Here is a 15,957-nt window from a genome sequence, read left to right as displayed (position 1 = left end):
AGTATCCTATCCTATAGTATCCTACGTTGAAAGTCACTGAGCTCTTCAGTAAGGCTATTCTACTGCCACTGTTTGTCTATGGAGATTGCATGGCTTTGTGCTAAATTTTTATACACCTGTCAGCAACGGGTATGTCTGAAATAGTTAAATCCACTCATTTTGAAGGGGTGTGTGTGTGTGTGTTGTGTGTGTGTGTGTGTGTGTGTGTGTGTGTGTGTGTGTATATATATATATATATATATATATATATATATATATATATATATATATATATATAGTGTTTTCTTTAATGGAAGCTTCTCTGTCAAACATGTAGTGTGGTATACCGCAGGGAAGTTTTCTAAGCCCGCTACTCTTTTCTATTTTCACCAATGACCTGACATTGGCATTAAACAGCCTGTGTGTCCATGTATGCTGATGATTCCACCCTATACCCATCAACAACCACAGTTAATGAAGTCACTGAAAACCTTAACAAGGAGTTGCAGTCAGTTTTGAAATGGGTGGTTAGTAATAAACTGGCCCTGAACATCTCTAAAACTAAGAGCATTGTATTTGGTACAAATTAGAAGTTGGCCGATTATTGGAGGACAAAAAAAGGCTTTTTTTGTAATAATGACAATTGCAACAATACTGAATGAACACTTTTATTTTAACTTAATATAATACATATGGGCTTTTGGATGGGTGTTCTTAAGGTGATTCCACAGGTATTTTTTGATTTAGCCATTGCTGACCCCATGCTTACATCCTTATCACAAATAAGAAACCTTGGTGCCAAATCCATGTAAATCTAAATCCATGTAATAGTCCCACACTGGTGCTCTGCTTTTCTCTGACATCTCTAAAACACACACATAGCTCTGAAGTAACAATGATACTGAAGAGTCTGCTTAGGAGACAAATACTCTCAACTGTTTGAATAAAAATAGAGTTTAAGTTACCTGTGATGAATGTTGAAAACAAAAACTGTAATTTCTATATGCAGGAAATCCTATTTTAATAACGGACATGGTAGGAATTGACTACTAAAGTGCAAGTCATAATTCCCATGACACCTTCTAGCAAAATCTGAAAAGCGGTTCCTTCATTCATTTATTGCATAGGATATTTTTATATTCACTTAAAATAAGGTCTGTGTTTCGTGTAGGCTTACACCACCTTGCCAATTTTATAACTGTGTAGATATCCATAGGACAAGGTAACCCTGATCAATATTGGCTAAATATAAGCAAAGATAAAAAAAATTGTGCAGTGGATTTATGAAAATATGTTGACAAACGTTACCTTATCCTCCCTCGTGAGATTTACACGGGTATCAAAACAGAGAGGCGGTTTAAGCACGAAACACAGACCTTATTTGAAGTAGATCAAGACATTCTCTATGGAAGACATGAACGGTAAAACATCAAAGGAACCCCTTTCAAGTCCAGTCGCAAGTTATTACAGGACTATTACGAACCTGCTGCCTACCACCCCTCAGTCAGACTGCTCTATTGAATATCAAATCATAGACTTAACTATAATAAACACACAGAAATTAGGTAAAATCCGGAAACTATCACCTCAAACAAAACGTTTATTCCGTTCCGTATTTTATCTAACGGGTGGCATCCATGAGTCTAAATATTCCTGTTACATTGCACAAACTTCAACGTAATGTCATAATTACGTAGAATTCTGGCAAATTAGTTTGAAAAGAGCCAGGCGGCTCAAACTGTTGCATATACCCTGACTCTGCTTGCAATGAATGCAAGAGAAGTGACACAATTTCACCTGGTTAATATTGCCTGCTAACCTGGATTTATTTTAGCTAAATATGCAGGTTTAAAAATATGTACTTGTGTATTGATTTTAAGAAAGGCATTGATGATTATGCTTAAGTACACATTGGAGCAACGACAGTCGTTGATTGATTGTTGTTTTATATATACGTTTAATGCTAGCTAGCAACTTACCTTGGCTTATTGCATTCGCATAACAGGCAGGCTCCTCGTGAGGCAGGTGGTTAGAGCGTTGGACTAGTTAACTGTAAGGTTGCAAGATTGAATCCCCCAAGCTGACAAGGTAAAAATCTGTCATTCTGCCTCGTTCCTAGGCAGTCATTGAAAATAAGAATGTGTTCTTAACTGACTTGCCTAGTTAAATAAAGATTAAATAAAGGTGTAAAATGTCTTTTTTTACAAATCGGCAAAATTGGTGCCCAAAAATAACGACTTCCGATTATGAAAACTTGAAATCGGCCCTAATTAATCGGCCATTCCGATTCATCGGTCAACCTCTAGTACAAATCATTCCCTATGTTCTAGACCTCAGCTGAAACTGATGATGAATGATATAGTTGTTGAGCAATTTGAGGAGACTAAATTGCTTGTTGTTACCATAGATTGTACATTTACATTTAAGTCATTTAGCAGACGCTCTTATCCAGAGCGACTTACAAATTGGTGCATTCACCTTATGACATCCAGTCATAAGGTGAATTGTAAACTGTCATGGTCAAAACATATTGATTCAGTGGTTGTAAAGATGGGTAGAGGACTGTCCACAATGAAGGGATGCTCTGCTTTTTCGACACCACACTCCACAAAGCAAGTCCTGCAGGCTCTAGTTTGATCTTATCTTGATTATTGTCCAGTCACATGCTCAAGTGCTACAAAGAAGGACCTAGTTAAGTAGCATCTGGCCCAAACAGAGTGGCATGTTGTGCTCTTTATTGTAATCAGAGGGCAAATATCAATACTATGCATGCCAGTCTCTCCTGGCTAAGAGTTGAGGAAAGACTGACTTATTCTTGTTTTTATAAGAAACAAACTTACACACAGCACTGAAACGCACATTTACCACACCAGACATGCCACCAGGGGTCTTTTCACAGTCCCCAGGTCCAGAACAAATTCAAAGAAGTGTACAGTATTATACAGAGTCATGATTGCATGGAACTCCCTTCCATCTCATACAGTGGGGCAAAGTATTTAGTCAGCCACCAATTGTGCAAGTTCTCCCACTTAAAAAGATGAGAGAGGCCTGTAATTTTCATCATAGGTACATTTCAACTATGACAGACAAAATTAGGGAAAAAAGGCACAGTCAACTTAGTGCATCTAAACTTCTGACCCACTGGAATTGTGATATAGTGAATGATAAGTCAAATAATCTTTCTGTAAACAATTGTTGGAAAAATTACTTATGCACAAAGTAGATGTCCTAACCGACTTGCCAAAACTATTGTTTGTGAACAAGAAATGTGTGGAGTGGTTTAAAAACGCGTTTTAATGACTCACACCTAAGTGTATGTAAACTTCCGACTTCAACTGTATCAATATTTTGCTAAGTAGATGGTCTTTACAGAAGGTGTAAACGGTACAGCCGAATGGTTTCTTGCATTGTAGCAAACACAGAATGTATGTACAGTATGTACAAGAACAATAACGATATTAGTGATAGACAAGATAGTTATTTGCATGCAATCAGGGGTAGTGGCTGAGCAGCAGGGTAGAAGAATAATAGTAGCAGCAACGTATGGCGTGTGTGTTAGGAGAGAGTTGTGAATAGAAGAACTGCAGATAGTACTGATTACTGGTCCATCCAAACCACACATGAACAAGGGAATCTATATTCGGAGAGCCTGTTTCTGTCTGCGCTTGACTTTGGTGCAGGACGTATCATGTCCAAAGCTTCTTCGTCGCAAAACTCCCTGATCTTGTCAAAAAGATAGTTTGTCTAGCTGTGTCCAGTCCAGGTGGTGCTTTTACAAGCAGACCATCTATGGGAGGAAGGATGCGCAGCAGCTGAAACCTGGTCCCAACTGTCCAAATGCTCCTTGGCGACACCAGGCTCCAGAACATTGAAGCTGTAAAACAGGAAATAACAAAAATCAGAAGAAATTACAACCCTGCACAACATCAATTCACCTACCAAGTTTGGATAAGAATAACCTCACACAATGAAAATAATTGATCTCAACGTCAACAGTGAAGAGGCGACTTTGGGATGCTAGCCTTCTAGGTAGAGTTGCAAAGAAAAAGCCATATCTCCGACTGGACAATAAAAATAAAATATTAAGATGGGCAAAATAACACAGACACTGGACAGGGGAACTCTGCCTAGAAGACCAGCATCCCGGAGTCGCCTCTTCACTGTTGACGTTGAGACTGATGTTTTGCGGGTACTATTTAATGAAGCTGCCAGTTGAGGACTTGTGAGGCGTCTGTTTCTCAAACTAGACACTAATGTACGTGTCCTCTTGCTCAGTTGTGCACCGGGGCCTCCCACTCCTCTTTCTATTCTGGTTAGTGCCAGTTTGCTCTGTTCTGTGAAGGTAGTAGTATACAGCGTTGTACGAGATCTTCAGTTTCTTGGCAATTTCTCGCATGGAATAGCCTTCATTTCTCAGAACAAGAATAGACTGACGAGTTTCAGAATAAAGGTCTTTGTTTCTGGCCATTTTGAGCCTGTAATCGAACCCAAAAATGCTGATGCTCCAGATACTCAACTAGTCTAAAGAAGGTTTTATTGCTTCTTTAATCAGGACAACAGTTTTCAGATGTGCTAACATAATTGCAAAATGGTTTTCTAATGATCAATAAGCCTTTTAAAATGATAAACTTGGATTAGCTAACACAATGTGCCATTGGAACACAGGAGTGTTGGTTGCTGATAATGGGCCGCTGTACGCCTATGTAGATATTCCATTTAAAATCAGCCGTTTCCAGCTACAATAGTCACTGACAACATTAACAATGTCTATACTGTATTTCTGATCAATTTGATGTCATTTTAAAATGGATAAAAAATGTGCTTTTCTTTCATAAACACTTTTCTTTCATCTTCAAATAATATTTTTGCAGGAATCTCCTTGCGAATGATTTTGCCGAAGATTGTATCTAAGTGACCCCAAACTTTTGAATGGTAGTGTAGGTACAGCATATACTGTACTATTAATTATATGTATTGAGTGTATAGTAACGCGAGTGTGTGTGTAGATCTCCACAGAGGAGTCTTCCTTCAGTTCCACCCCTACCCCCTCCATGAAGCCACTGAAGCCGGCCCTGAAGAGACCCTCTGTGGTGGACCGCCCTCCTGATATATCCACAAGTAAGAACAAACACACACACCCTCGGTCAGACCTTAACCCCCTAGAGTCGATTGATGCACTGGTAACAAGTAACATAATAACAAAATCCCCATTTAAAATCTGGTGGTTTAAGCTAGAGATATTGGCTGCGTCTCAATCCACTGCATCCTCCAATATCCCGCTTCCTGATCTGCGGTGAAAGGTGACAGAGTGATGTTTGTCAGACCATGAGATATCCCGAAAATCTGTCTTTTCACAAAAATGTCTGTAGCTTCTGAACGGTTTGACCTACAAACTATTATGACCACTATATTGAAAGGGGAGACTCTCACGAACACAATATGGTATCTGCTCAAGTCGGTACAGTCGATGTGCCAACTTCTGTTTGTAGCTGTTTTGGATACAAACGAATGTGACCCCACTGCGGAAAGGATGGTGTTCTCCGTTTTTCTCTACGACAAGTGTCACAGGACTTGTCTGAAGGTAACCGGCACCAGTTGACATTTTTTTATGGAAGGATGAAGGTAGTGTTGTGCCTACCCAAAAAAGGGGTTAAATATGTGTTTAAAAAATAATTATAATTCCTCAGCTTTCTTATATCTCCGAGATATAGGACAAACCCTTCAAAACCTTGTTTCTTATCATTTCTTTTTTTACTGTTTTTTTTGCCATTTATGAATGTGTTATTCAGTGCGTTTCTCTGAGCTATTGTAGTAATGGATAAATTCGATATTGGATCAAATAATTGTATTTATTTTTCTCCCTAAAATTCTAAATCAAATGGCTAAATGATCCATCCATTCCATAAAACAGCTTAGACTTTAAACTCTTTTTTTCCATTTCCGCCTGAAGACATACCCAAATGTAACTGCCTGTAGCTCAGGCTCAGAACCAAGGATATGCATATTCTTGATTTCATTTGAAAGAAAACACTCTGAAGTTTGTGTAAATGTGAATTGAATGTAGGAGAATATAACACAATAGATCTGGTTTAGATAATACATTGAAATAAACATGTGTTTTTTCATTTTTATTGTTGTATCATCATCTTTAAAATGAACAAGACAGAACAAACATTCAGATAGGATGATGGGGACAATTTCAGTGAACAACATAAGAGGGCAAAAGTACTTGTGCAAAGTTTCAGAATTATAACTTCCAAAATGAGTGTACTACATTACATTTAATATGAAGTCACCCAGGTGTCCCACACAAGTAGCCAAAAATGTACCCAAGTGGCCAAATTTGTGAAGTTATACATTTTGAATGGAATAACTATATACAAAATACCAAAATGGTATTCTAACACCCCCCCCCCAAAAAAAAATTTGAGAAAAAAAATGAAAAAAAGAGATATATATATACATTTACAAAATAACACTTTCAATATTAGGAAGACCCTCAGTCCTCTACACAATATTGTGCTGCTGATGCCAGGTGCCATAGCAGTCTCCTTCTCCTGTAAAGCAGAGGGTCACCAAGCATGTGGTGCAGGTGATGGGGGACTTTATTTTGCAAAGAACACAGCGACGCCTCCATGCTGTGCCCTTTTGGCCCTGAGGCACATCCATGCCTGCAGAAATACATTTGGGCAGATGAACACCACTTGTGGCAGGAGCTGGATGAACCAGCTTCAGTGGGGGATGGACACCTTGGCACTGGGGGCTCCCATTCTGAGTCAGTGTCACTGTGAAAGAAAATGTTCAGTTAGAATAGTTTCACATATGAGCCCTGTATCAACAGGTATAATAAACAGATATATATAGAGTACAGGGAACATAAGGTTGAATATATTATTATAGACCTGCTAGATCTACTGTCTCATTTATATTACAACGGACCAGCTGTATCTACTGTCTCCATTTCACTTTGGCCATTGTTGTGGGCCTGCCCTCCCCTCAACACCCTCAAATAGGCTATTTCATGTGGGGGTGGGGTGGGGCGGCAAACACACGCATCTCACATTTCATTACAGTACATTTTTATATATTGCTACTAAAATTTTAAAAAATCACAAATAAAATGTTATATTATTAATTTCAAACAACGGCATTAGTATGAGAAGAACTTACCAGTCCAAAACGATGTCCTCTCCGTTCCAAAAATATTCCTCCATTTGGGAATCGCTAAATGAATCGTCCTCCAACCCTATTTACGCCGGAGTTTACTACATGGGTAGGTCTTACAACACATAAACATTACATATTGCCATTTACCTCAGACAATCAGTGGTCATTGGGTTAAAATACAGTCAATCAACGAAACAGAGGTCATATCATTGGTGCACAATGTCATTACTTGTTGTCTTCAAATTGGTTTCTTTCCGTCAATACGTCCCTCGACATGACCCATCATGTTTGCTTGTGTTACAAACAAACCAGTAGATTGCAATGAAACCAAACATGACTGGAAAAGTCACGTTTAGTGTGTGTATTTACAGCGAATGTGTCGTCGAAAATCGCAGTAAATCCTTTTTTAAATCTGACAACGCAGTTGGATTAGCAAGATTCTAGGCTTTCGAAACATGTGAGACACTTGTATTTTCATGCATGTTTAATATGACTATTTATGTAGCGATCACCGTATGTTGTCGAATCCCGCTAACAGGTTCGGTGCGCAGAGAGGTTAAAGAATGATTAAACAACTAAGTTATTTTTTATTTACTTAGAGCTACTTCAGAAGTCTCCCTCTCTCCCTTTCTCAGGTCCACAGGACCACTCTGGCAACACCTTAAAGAATCTCTTCTGTGTCAATCCTGAGACAGAAGGCCTGGAGGTGAGACACCTGTTTTAATACACACACCCTTACTTCCTACACACTCTTCCGATTCTCTCCTCCAAATTCAGTCTCCCAACTCTCTCCTACACATAACCCCTTCCGCCCAGTCCTGTGCTACACTTTTTCTGAGTGACACCACCAACTCATGCCCCCACACCACCACTTGGGTTGGGAGACTTGAGTGTCTGTTTCTTAGTGGTGAGGTGAGTGTCTGTTTCTTAGTGGTGGGGTGAGTGTCTGTTTCTTAGTGGTGAGGTGAGTGTCTGTTTCTTAGTGGTGGGGTGAGTGTCTGTTTCTTAGTGGTGAGGTGAGTGTCTGTTTCTTAGTGGTGGGGTGAGTGTCTGTTTATTAGTGGTGGGGTGAGTGTCTGTTTCTTAGTGGTGAGGTGAGTGTCTGTTTCTTAGTGGTGAGGTGAGTGTCTGTTTCTTAGTGGTGGGGTGAGTGTCTGTTTCTTAGTGGTGAGGTGAGTGTCTGTTTCTTAGTGGTGAGGTGAGTGTCTGTTTCTTAGTGGTGAGGTGAGTGTCTGTTTCTTAGTGGTGGGGTGAGTGTCTGTTTCTTAGTGGTGGGGTGAGTGTCTGTTTCTTAGTGGTGGGGTGAGTGTCTGTTTCTTAGTGGTGGGGTGAGTGTCTGTTTCTTAGTGGTGGGGTGAGTGTCTGTTTCTTAGTGGTGAGGTGAGTGTCTGTTTCTTAGTGGTGAGGTGAGTGTCTGTTTCTTAGTGGTGGGGTGAGTGTCTGTTTCTTAGTGGTGGGGTGAGTGTCTGTTTCTTAGTGGTGAGGTGAGTGTCTGTTTCTTAGTGGTGGGGTGAGTGTCTGTTTCTTAGTGGTGGGGTGAGTGTCTGTTTCTTAGTGGTGGGGTGAGTGTCTGTTTCTTAGTGGTGAGGTGAGTGTCTGTTTCTTAGTGGTGGGGTGAGTGTCTGTTTCTTAGTGGTGAGGTGAGTGTCTGTTTCTTAGTGGTGGGGTGAGTGTCTGTTTCTTAGTGGTGGGGTGAGTGTCTGTTTCTTAGTGGTGGGGTGAGTGTCTGTTTCTTAGTGGTGAGGTGAGTGTCTGTTTCTTAGTGGTGGGGTGAGTGTCTGTTTCTTAGTGGTGAGGTGAGTGTCTGTTTCTTAGTGGTGGGGTGAGTGTCTGTTTCTTAGTGGTGGGGTGAGTGTCTGTTTCTTAGTGGTGGGGTGAGTGTCTGTTTCTTAGTGGTGGGGTGAGTGTCTGTTTCTTAGTGGTGGGGTGAGTGTCTGTTTCTTAGTGGTGAGGTGAGTGTCTGTTTCTTAGTGGTGAGGTGAGTGTCTGTTTCTTAGTGGTGGGGTGAGTGTCTGTTTCTTAGTGGTGAGGTGAGTGTCTGTTTCTTAGTGGTGGGGTGAGTGTCTGTTTCTTAGTGGTGGGGTGAGTGTCTGTTTCTTAGTGGTGGGGTGAGTGTCTGTTTCTTAGTGGTGGGGTGAGTGTCTGTTTCTTAGTGGTGAGGTGAGTGTCTGTTTCTTAGTGGTGAGGTGAGTGTCTGTTTCTTAGTGGTGGGGTGAGTGTCTGTTTCTTAGTGGTGAGGTGAGTGTCTGTTTCTTAGTGGTGGGGTGAGTGTCTGTTTCTTAGTGGTGGGGTGAGTGTCTGTTTCTTAGTGGTGGGGTGAGTGTCTGTTTCTTAGTGGTGAGGTGAGTGTCTGTTTCTTAGTGGTGGGGTGAGTGTCTGTTTCTTAGTGGTGGGGTGAGTGTCTGTTTCTTAGTGGTGGGGTGAGTGTCTGTTTCTTAGTGGTGAGGTGAGTGTCTGTTTCTTAGTGGTGAGGTGAGTGTCTGTTTCTTAGTGGTGGGGTGAGTGTCTGTTTCTTAGTGGTGAGGTGAGTGTCTGTTTCTTAGTGGTGGGGTGAGTGTCTGTTTCTTAGTGGTGAGGTGAGTGTCTGTTTCTTAGTGGTGAGGTGAGTGTCTGTTTCTTAGTGGTGAGGTGAGTGTCTGTTTCTTAGTGGTGAGGTGAGTGTCTGTTTCTTAGTGGTGGGGTGAGTGTCTGTTTCTTAGTGGTGAGGTGAGTGTCTGTTTCTTAGTGGTGAGGTGAGTGTCTGTTTCTTAGTGGTGAGGTGAGTGTCTGTTTCTTAGTGGTGAGGTGAGTGTCTGTTTCTTAGTGGTGGGGTGAGTGTCTGTTTCTTAGTGGTGGGGTGAGTGTCTGTTTCTTAGTGGTGAGGTGAGTGTCTGTTTCTTAGTGGTGGGGTGAGTGTCTGTTTCTTAGTGGTGGGGTGAGTGTCTGTTTCTTAGTGGTGGGGTGAGTGTCTGTTTCTTAGTGGTGGGGTGAGTGTCTGTTTCTTAGTGGTGAGGTGAGTGTCTGTTTCTTAGTGGTGAGGTGAGTGTCTGTTTCTTAGTGGTGGGGTGAGTGTCTGTTTCTTAGTGGTGAGGTGAGTGTCTGTTTCTTAGTGGTGGGGTGAGTGTCTGTTTCTTAGTGGTGGGGTGAGTGTCTGTTTCTTAGTGGTGAGGTGAGTGTCTGTTTCTTAGTGGTGGGGTGAGTGTCTGTTTCTTAGTGGTGAGGTGAGTGTCTGTTTCTTAGTGGTGAGGTGAGTGTCTGTTTCTTAGTGGTGAGGTGGGTGTCTGTTTCTTAGTGGTGGGGTGAGTGTCTGTTTCTTAGTGGTGAGGTGAGTGTCTGTTTCTTAGTGGTGGGGTGAGTGTCTGTTTCTTAGTGGTGGGGTGAGTGTCTGTTTCTTAGTGGTGGGGTGAGTGTCTGTTTCTTAGTGGTGGGGTGAGTGTCTGTTTCTTAGTGGTGGGGTGAGTGTCTGTTTCTTAGTGGTGGGGTGAGTGTCTGTTTCTTAGTGGTGAGGTGAGTGTCTGTTTCTTAGTGGTGAGGTGAGTGTCTGTTTCTTAGTGGTGAGGTGAGTGTCTGTTTCTTAGTGGTGGGGTGATTGTCTGTTTCTTAGTGGTGAGGTGAGTGTCTGTTTCTTAGTGGTGGGGTGAGTGTCTGTTTCTTAGTGGTGGGGTGAGTGTCTGTTTCTTAGTGGTGGGGTGAGTGTCTGTTTCTTAGTGGTGAGGTGAGTGTCTGTTTCTTAGTGGTGGGGTGAGTGTCTGTTTCTTAGTGGTGAGGTGGGTGTCTGTTTCTTAGTGGTGAGGTGAGTGTCTGTTTCTTAGTGGTGGGGTGAGTGTCTGTTTCTTAGTGGTGAGGTGGGTGTCTGTTTCTTAGTGGTGAGGTGAGTGTCTGTTTCTTAGTGGTGGGGTGAGTGTCTGTTTCTTAGTGGTGAGGTGAGTGTCTGTTTCTTAGTGGTGAGGTGAGTGTCTGTTTCTTAGTGGTGAGGTGAGTGTCAGTTTCTTAGTGGTGAGGTGGGTGTCTGTTTCTTAGTGGTGAGGTGAGTGTCTGTTTCTTAGTGGTGAGGTGAGTGTCTGTTTCTTAGTGGTGAGGTGAGTGTCTGTTTCTTAGTGGTGGGGTGAGTGTCTGTTTCTTAGTGGTGGGGTGAGTGTCTGTTTCTTAGTGGTGGGGTGAGTGTCTGTTTCTTAGTGGTGAGGTGAGTGTCTGTTTCTTAGTGGTGAGGTGAGTGTCTGTTTCTTAGTGGTGGGGTGAGTGTCTGTTTCTTAGTGGTGGGGTGAGTGTCTGTTTCTTAGTGGTGAGGTGAGTGTCTGTTTCTTAGTGGTGAGGTGAGTGTCTGTTTCTTAGTGGTGGGGTGAGTGTCTGTTTCTTAGTGGTGGGGTGAGTGTCTGTTTCTTAGTGGTGGGGTGAGTGTCTGTTTCTTAGTGGTGAGGTGAGTGTCTGTTTCTTAGTGGTGGGGTGAGTGTCTGTTTCTTAGTGGTGAGGTGAGTGTCTGTTTCTTAGTGGTGGGGTGAGTGTCTGTTTCTTAGTGGTGAGGTGAGTGTCTGTTTCTTAGTGGTGGGGTGAGTGTCTGTTTCTTAGTGGTGAGGTGAGTGTCTGTTTCTTAGTGGTGGGGTGAGTGTCTGTTTCTTAGTGGTGGGGTGAGTGTCTGTTTCTTAGTGGTGAGGTGAGTGTCTGTTTCTTAGTGGTGAGGTGAGTGTCTGTTTCTTAGTGGTGGGGTGAGTGTCTGTTTCTTAGTGGTGGGGTGAGTGTCTGTTTCTTAGTGGTGAGGTGAGTGTCTGTTTCTTAGTGGTGAGGTGAGTGTCTGTTTCTTAGTGGTGGGGTGAGTGTCTGTTTCTTAGTGGTGGGGTGAGTGTCTGTTTCTTAGTGGTGGGGTGATTGTCTGTTTCTTAGTGGTGGGGTGAGTGTCTGTTTCTTAGTGGTGAGGTGAGTGTCTGTTTCTTAGTGGTGGGGTGAGTGTCTGTTTCTTAGTGGTGGGGTGAGTGTCTGTTTCTTAGTGGTGGGGTGAGTGTCTGTTTCTTAGTGGTGGGGTGAGTGTCTGTTTCTTAGTGGTGAGGTGAGTGTCTGTTTCTTAGTGGTGGGGTGAGTGTCTGTTTCTTAGTGGTGGGGTGAGTGTCTGTTTCTTAGTGGTGGGGTGAGTGTCTGTTTCTTAGTGGTGGGGTGAGTGTCTGTTTCTTAGTGGTGGGGTGAGTGTCTGTTTCTTAGTGGTGAGGTGAGTGTCTGTTTCTTAGTGGTGAGGTGAGTGTCTGTTTCTTAGTGGTGGGGTGAGTGTCTGTTTCTTAGTGGTGAGGTGAGTGTCTGTTTCTTAGTGGTGGGGTGAGTGTCTGTTTCTTAGTGGTGGGGTGAGTGTCTGTTTCTTAGTGGTGGGGTGAGTGTCTGTTTCTTAGTGGTGGGGTGAGTGTCTGTTTCTTAGTGGTGAGGTGAGTGTCTGTTTCTTAGTGGTGAGGTGAGTGTCTGTTTCTTAGTGGTGGGGTGAGTGTCTGTTTCTTAGTGGTGAGGTGAGTGTCTGTTTCTTAGTGGTGGGGTGAGTGTCTGTTTCTTAGTGGTGGGGTGAGTGTCTGTTTCTTAGTGGTGGGGTGAGTGTCTGTTTCTTAGTGGTGAGGTGAGTGTCTGTTTCTTAGTGGTGGGGTGAGTGTCTGTTTCTTAGTGGTGAGGTGAGTGTCTGTTTCTTAGTGGTGGGGTGAGTGTCTGTTTCTTAGTGGTGGGGTGAGTGTCTGTTTCTTAGTGGTGGGGTGAGTGTCTGTTTCTTAGTGGTGAGGTGAGTGTCTGTTTCTTAGTGGTGGGGTGAGTGTCTGTTTCTTAGTGGTGAGGTGAGTGTCTGTTTCTTAGTGGTGGGGTGAGTGTCTGTTTCTTAGTGGTGGGGTGAGTGTCTGTTTCTTAGTGGTGGGGTGAGTGTCTGTTTCTTAGTGGTGGGGTGAGTGTCTGTTTCTTAGTGGTGGGGTGAGTGTCTGTTTCTTAGTGGTGAGGTGAGTGTCTGTTTCTTAGTGGTGAGGTGAGTGTCTGTTTCTTAGTGGTGGGGTGAGTGTCTGTTTCTTAGTGGTGAGGTGAGTGTCTGTTTCTTAGTGGTGGGGTGAGTGTCTGTTTCTTAGTGGTGGGGTGAGTGTCTGTTTCTTAGTGGTGGGGTGAGTGTCTGTTTCTTAGTGGTGGGGTGAGTGTCTGTTTCTTAGTGGTGAGGTGAGTGTCTGTTTCTTAGTGGTGAGGTGAGTGTCTGTTTCTTAGTGGTGGGGTGAGTGTCTGTTTCTTAGTGGTGAGGTGAGTGTCTGTTTCTTAGTGGTGGGGTGAGTGTCTGTTTCTTAGTGGTGGGGTGAGTGTCTGTTTCTTAGTGGTGGGGTGAGTGTCTGTTTCTTAGTGGTGAGGTGAGTGTCTGTTTCTTAGTGGTGGGGTGAGTGTCTGTTTCTTAGTGGTGGGGTGAGTGTCTGTTTCTTAGTGGTGGGGTGAGTGTCTGTTTCTTAGTGGTGAGGTGAGTGTCTGTTTCTTAGTGGTGAGGTGAGTGTCTGTTTCTTAGTGGTGGGGTGAGTGTCTGTTTCTTAGTGGTGAGGTGAGTGTCTGTTTCTTAGTGGTGGGGTGAGTGTCTGTTTCTTAGTGGTGAGGTGAGTGTCTGTTTCTTAGTGGTGAGGTGAGTGTCTGTTTCTTAGTGGTGAGGTGAGTGTCTGTTTCTTAGTGGTGAGGTGAGTGTCTGTTTCTTAGTGGTGGGGTGAGTGTCTGTTTCTTAGTGGTGAGGTGAGTGTCTGTTTCTTAGTGGTGAGGTGAGTGTCTGTTTCTTAGTGGTGAGGTGAGTGTCTGTTTCTTAGTGGTGAGGTGAGTGTCTGTTTCTTAGTGGTGGGGTGAGTGTCTGTTTCTTAGTGGTGGGGTGAGTGTCTGTTTCTTAGTGGTGAGGTGAGTGTCTGTTTCTTAGTGGTGGGGTGAGTGTCTGTTTCTTAGTGGTGGGGTGAGTGTCTGTTTCTTAGTGGTGGGGTGAGTGTCTGTTTCTTAGTGGTGGGGTGAGTGTCTGTTTCTTAGTGGTGAGGTGAGTGTCTGTTTCTTAGTGGTGAGGTGAGTGTCTGTTTCTTAGTGGTGGGGTGAGTGTCTGTTTCTTAGTGGTGAGGTGAGTGTCTGTTTCTTAGTGGTGGGGTGAGTGTCTGTTTCTTAGTGGTGGGGTGAGTGTCTGTTTCTTAGTGGTGAGGTGAGTGTCTGTTTCTTAGTGGTGGGGTGAGTGTCTGTTTCTTAGTGGTGAGGTGAGTGTCTGTTTCTTAGTGGTGAGGTGAGTGTCTGTTTCTTAGTGGTGAGGTGGGTGTCTGTTTCTTAGTGGTGGGGTGAGTGTCTGTTTCTTAGTGGTGAGGTGAGTGTCTGTTTCTTAGTGGTGGGGTGAGTGTCTGTTTCTTAGTGGTGGGGTGAGTGTCTGTTTCTTAGTGGTGGGGTGAGTGTCTGTTTCTTAGTGGTGGGGTGAGTGTCTGTTTCTTAGTGGTGGGGTGAGTGTCTGTTTCTTAGTGGTGGGGTGAGTGTCTGTTTCTTAGTGGTGAGGTGAGTGTCTGTTTCTTAGTGGTGAGGTGAGTGTCTGTTTCTTAGTGGTGAGGTGAGTGTCTGTTTCTTAGTGGTGGGGTGATTGTCTGTTTCTTAGTGGTGAGGTGAGTGTCTGTTTCTTAGTGGTGGGGTGAGTGTCTGTTTCTTAGTGGTGGGGTGAGTGTCTGTTTCTTAGTGGTGAGGTGAGTGTCTGTTTCTTAGTGGTGAGGTGGGTGTCTGTTTCTTAGTGGTGGGGTGAGTGTCTGTTTCTTAGTGGTGAGGTGAGTGTCTGTTTCTTAGTGGTGGGGTGAGTGTCTGTTTCTTAGTGGTGGGGTGAGTGTCTGTTTCTTAGTGGTGAGGTGGGTGTCTGTTTCTTAGTGGTGAGGTGGGTGTCTGTTTCTTAGTGGTGGGGTGAGTGTCTGTTTCTTAGTGGTGGGGTGAGTGTCTGTTTCTTAGTGGTGGGGTGATTGTCTGTTTCTTAGTGGTGAGGTGAGTGTCTGTTTCTTAGTGGTGGGGTGAGTGTCTGTTTCTTAGTGGTGGGGTGAGTGTCTGTTTCTTAGTGGTGAGGTGAGTGTCTGTTTCTTAGTGGTGGGGTGAGTGTCTGTTTCTTAGTGGTGAGGTGAGTGTCTGTTTCTTAGTGGTGAGGTGGGTGTCTGTTTCTTAGTGGTGGGGTGAGTGTCTGTTTCTTAGTGGTGGGGTGATTGTCTGTTTCTTAGTGGTGAGGTGAGTGTCTGTTTCTTAGTGGTGGGGTGAGTGTCTGTTTCTTAGTGGTGGGGTGAGTGTCTGTTTCTTAGTGGTGAGGTGAGTGTCTGTTTCTTAGTGGTGGGGTGAGTGTCTGTTTCTTAGTGGTGAGGTGAGTGTCTGTTTCTTAGTGGTGGGGTGAGTGTCTGTTTCTTAGTGGTGAGGTGAGTGTCTGTTTCTTAGTGGTGAGGTGAGTGTCTGTTTCTTAGTGGTGAGGTGAGTGTCTGTTTCTTAGTGGTGGGGTGAGTGTCTGTTTCTTAGTGGTGAGGTGGGTGTCTGTTTCTTAGTGGTGAGGTGGGTGTCTGTTTCTTAGTGGTGGGGTGAGTGTCTGTTTCTTAGTGGTGGGGTGAGTGTCTGTTTCTTAGTGGTGAGGTGAGTGTCTGTTTCTTAGTGGTGAGGTGAGTGTCTGTTTCTTAGTGGTGGGGTGAGTGTCTGTTTCTTAGTGGTGGGGTGAGTGTCTGTTTCTTAGTGGTGAGGTGAGTGTCTGTTTCTTAGTGGTGGGGTGATTGTCTGTTTCTTAGTGGTGAGGTGAGTGTCTGTTTCTTAGTGGTGGGGTGAGTGTCTGTTTCTTAGTGGTGGGGTGAGTGTCTGTTTCTTAGTGGTGAGGTGAGTGTCTGTTTCTTAGTG

The 15,957-nt window shown here is 43.6% G+C and overlaps 1 protein-coding gene across 3 annotated transcripts in view; it reads left to right on the top strand.

Moving 5' to 3' along the window:
• Positions 1 to 15,957, top strand: part of LOC118394565 (chloride channel protein 2-like) — a 240,282-nt gene that overhangs the window by 172,230 nt on the left and 52,095 nt on the right. For all 3 annotated transcript variants that reach the window (XM_052517322.1, XM_052517280.1, XM_052517300.1), the window contains exons 18-19: positions 4,986 to 5,097; positions 7,782 to 7,852. In XM_052517322.1, the coding sequence (XP_052373282.1) occupies positions 4,986 to 5,097; positions 7,782 to 7,852 (183 nt within the window). The remainder of the gene's footprint in view (positions 1 to 4,985; positions 5,098 to 7,781; positions 7,853 to 15,957) is intronic.

Source organism: Oncorhynchus keta, chromosome 1 (assembly GCF_023373465.1).
Source record: "Oncorhynchus keta strain PuntledgeMale-10-30-2019 chromosome 1, Oket_V2, whole genome shotgun sequence".
NCBI lineage: Eukaryota > Metazoa > Chordata > Actinopteri > Salmoniformes > Salmonidae > Oncorhynchus > Oncorhynchus keta.
Note: the sequence above shows the minus strand (reverse complement) of the source record. Positions and strands in the feature narration are given on the sequence as shown.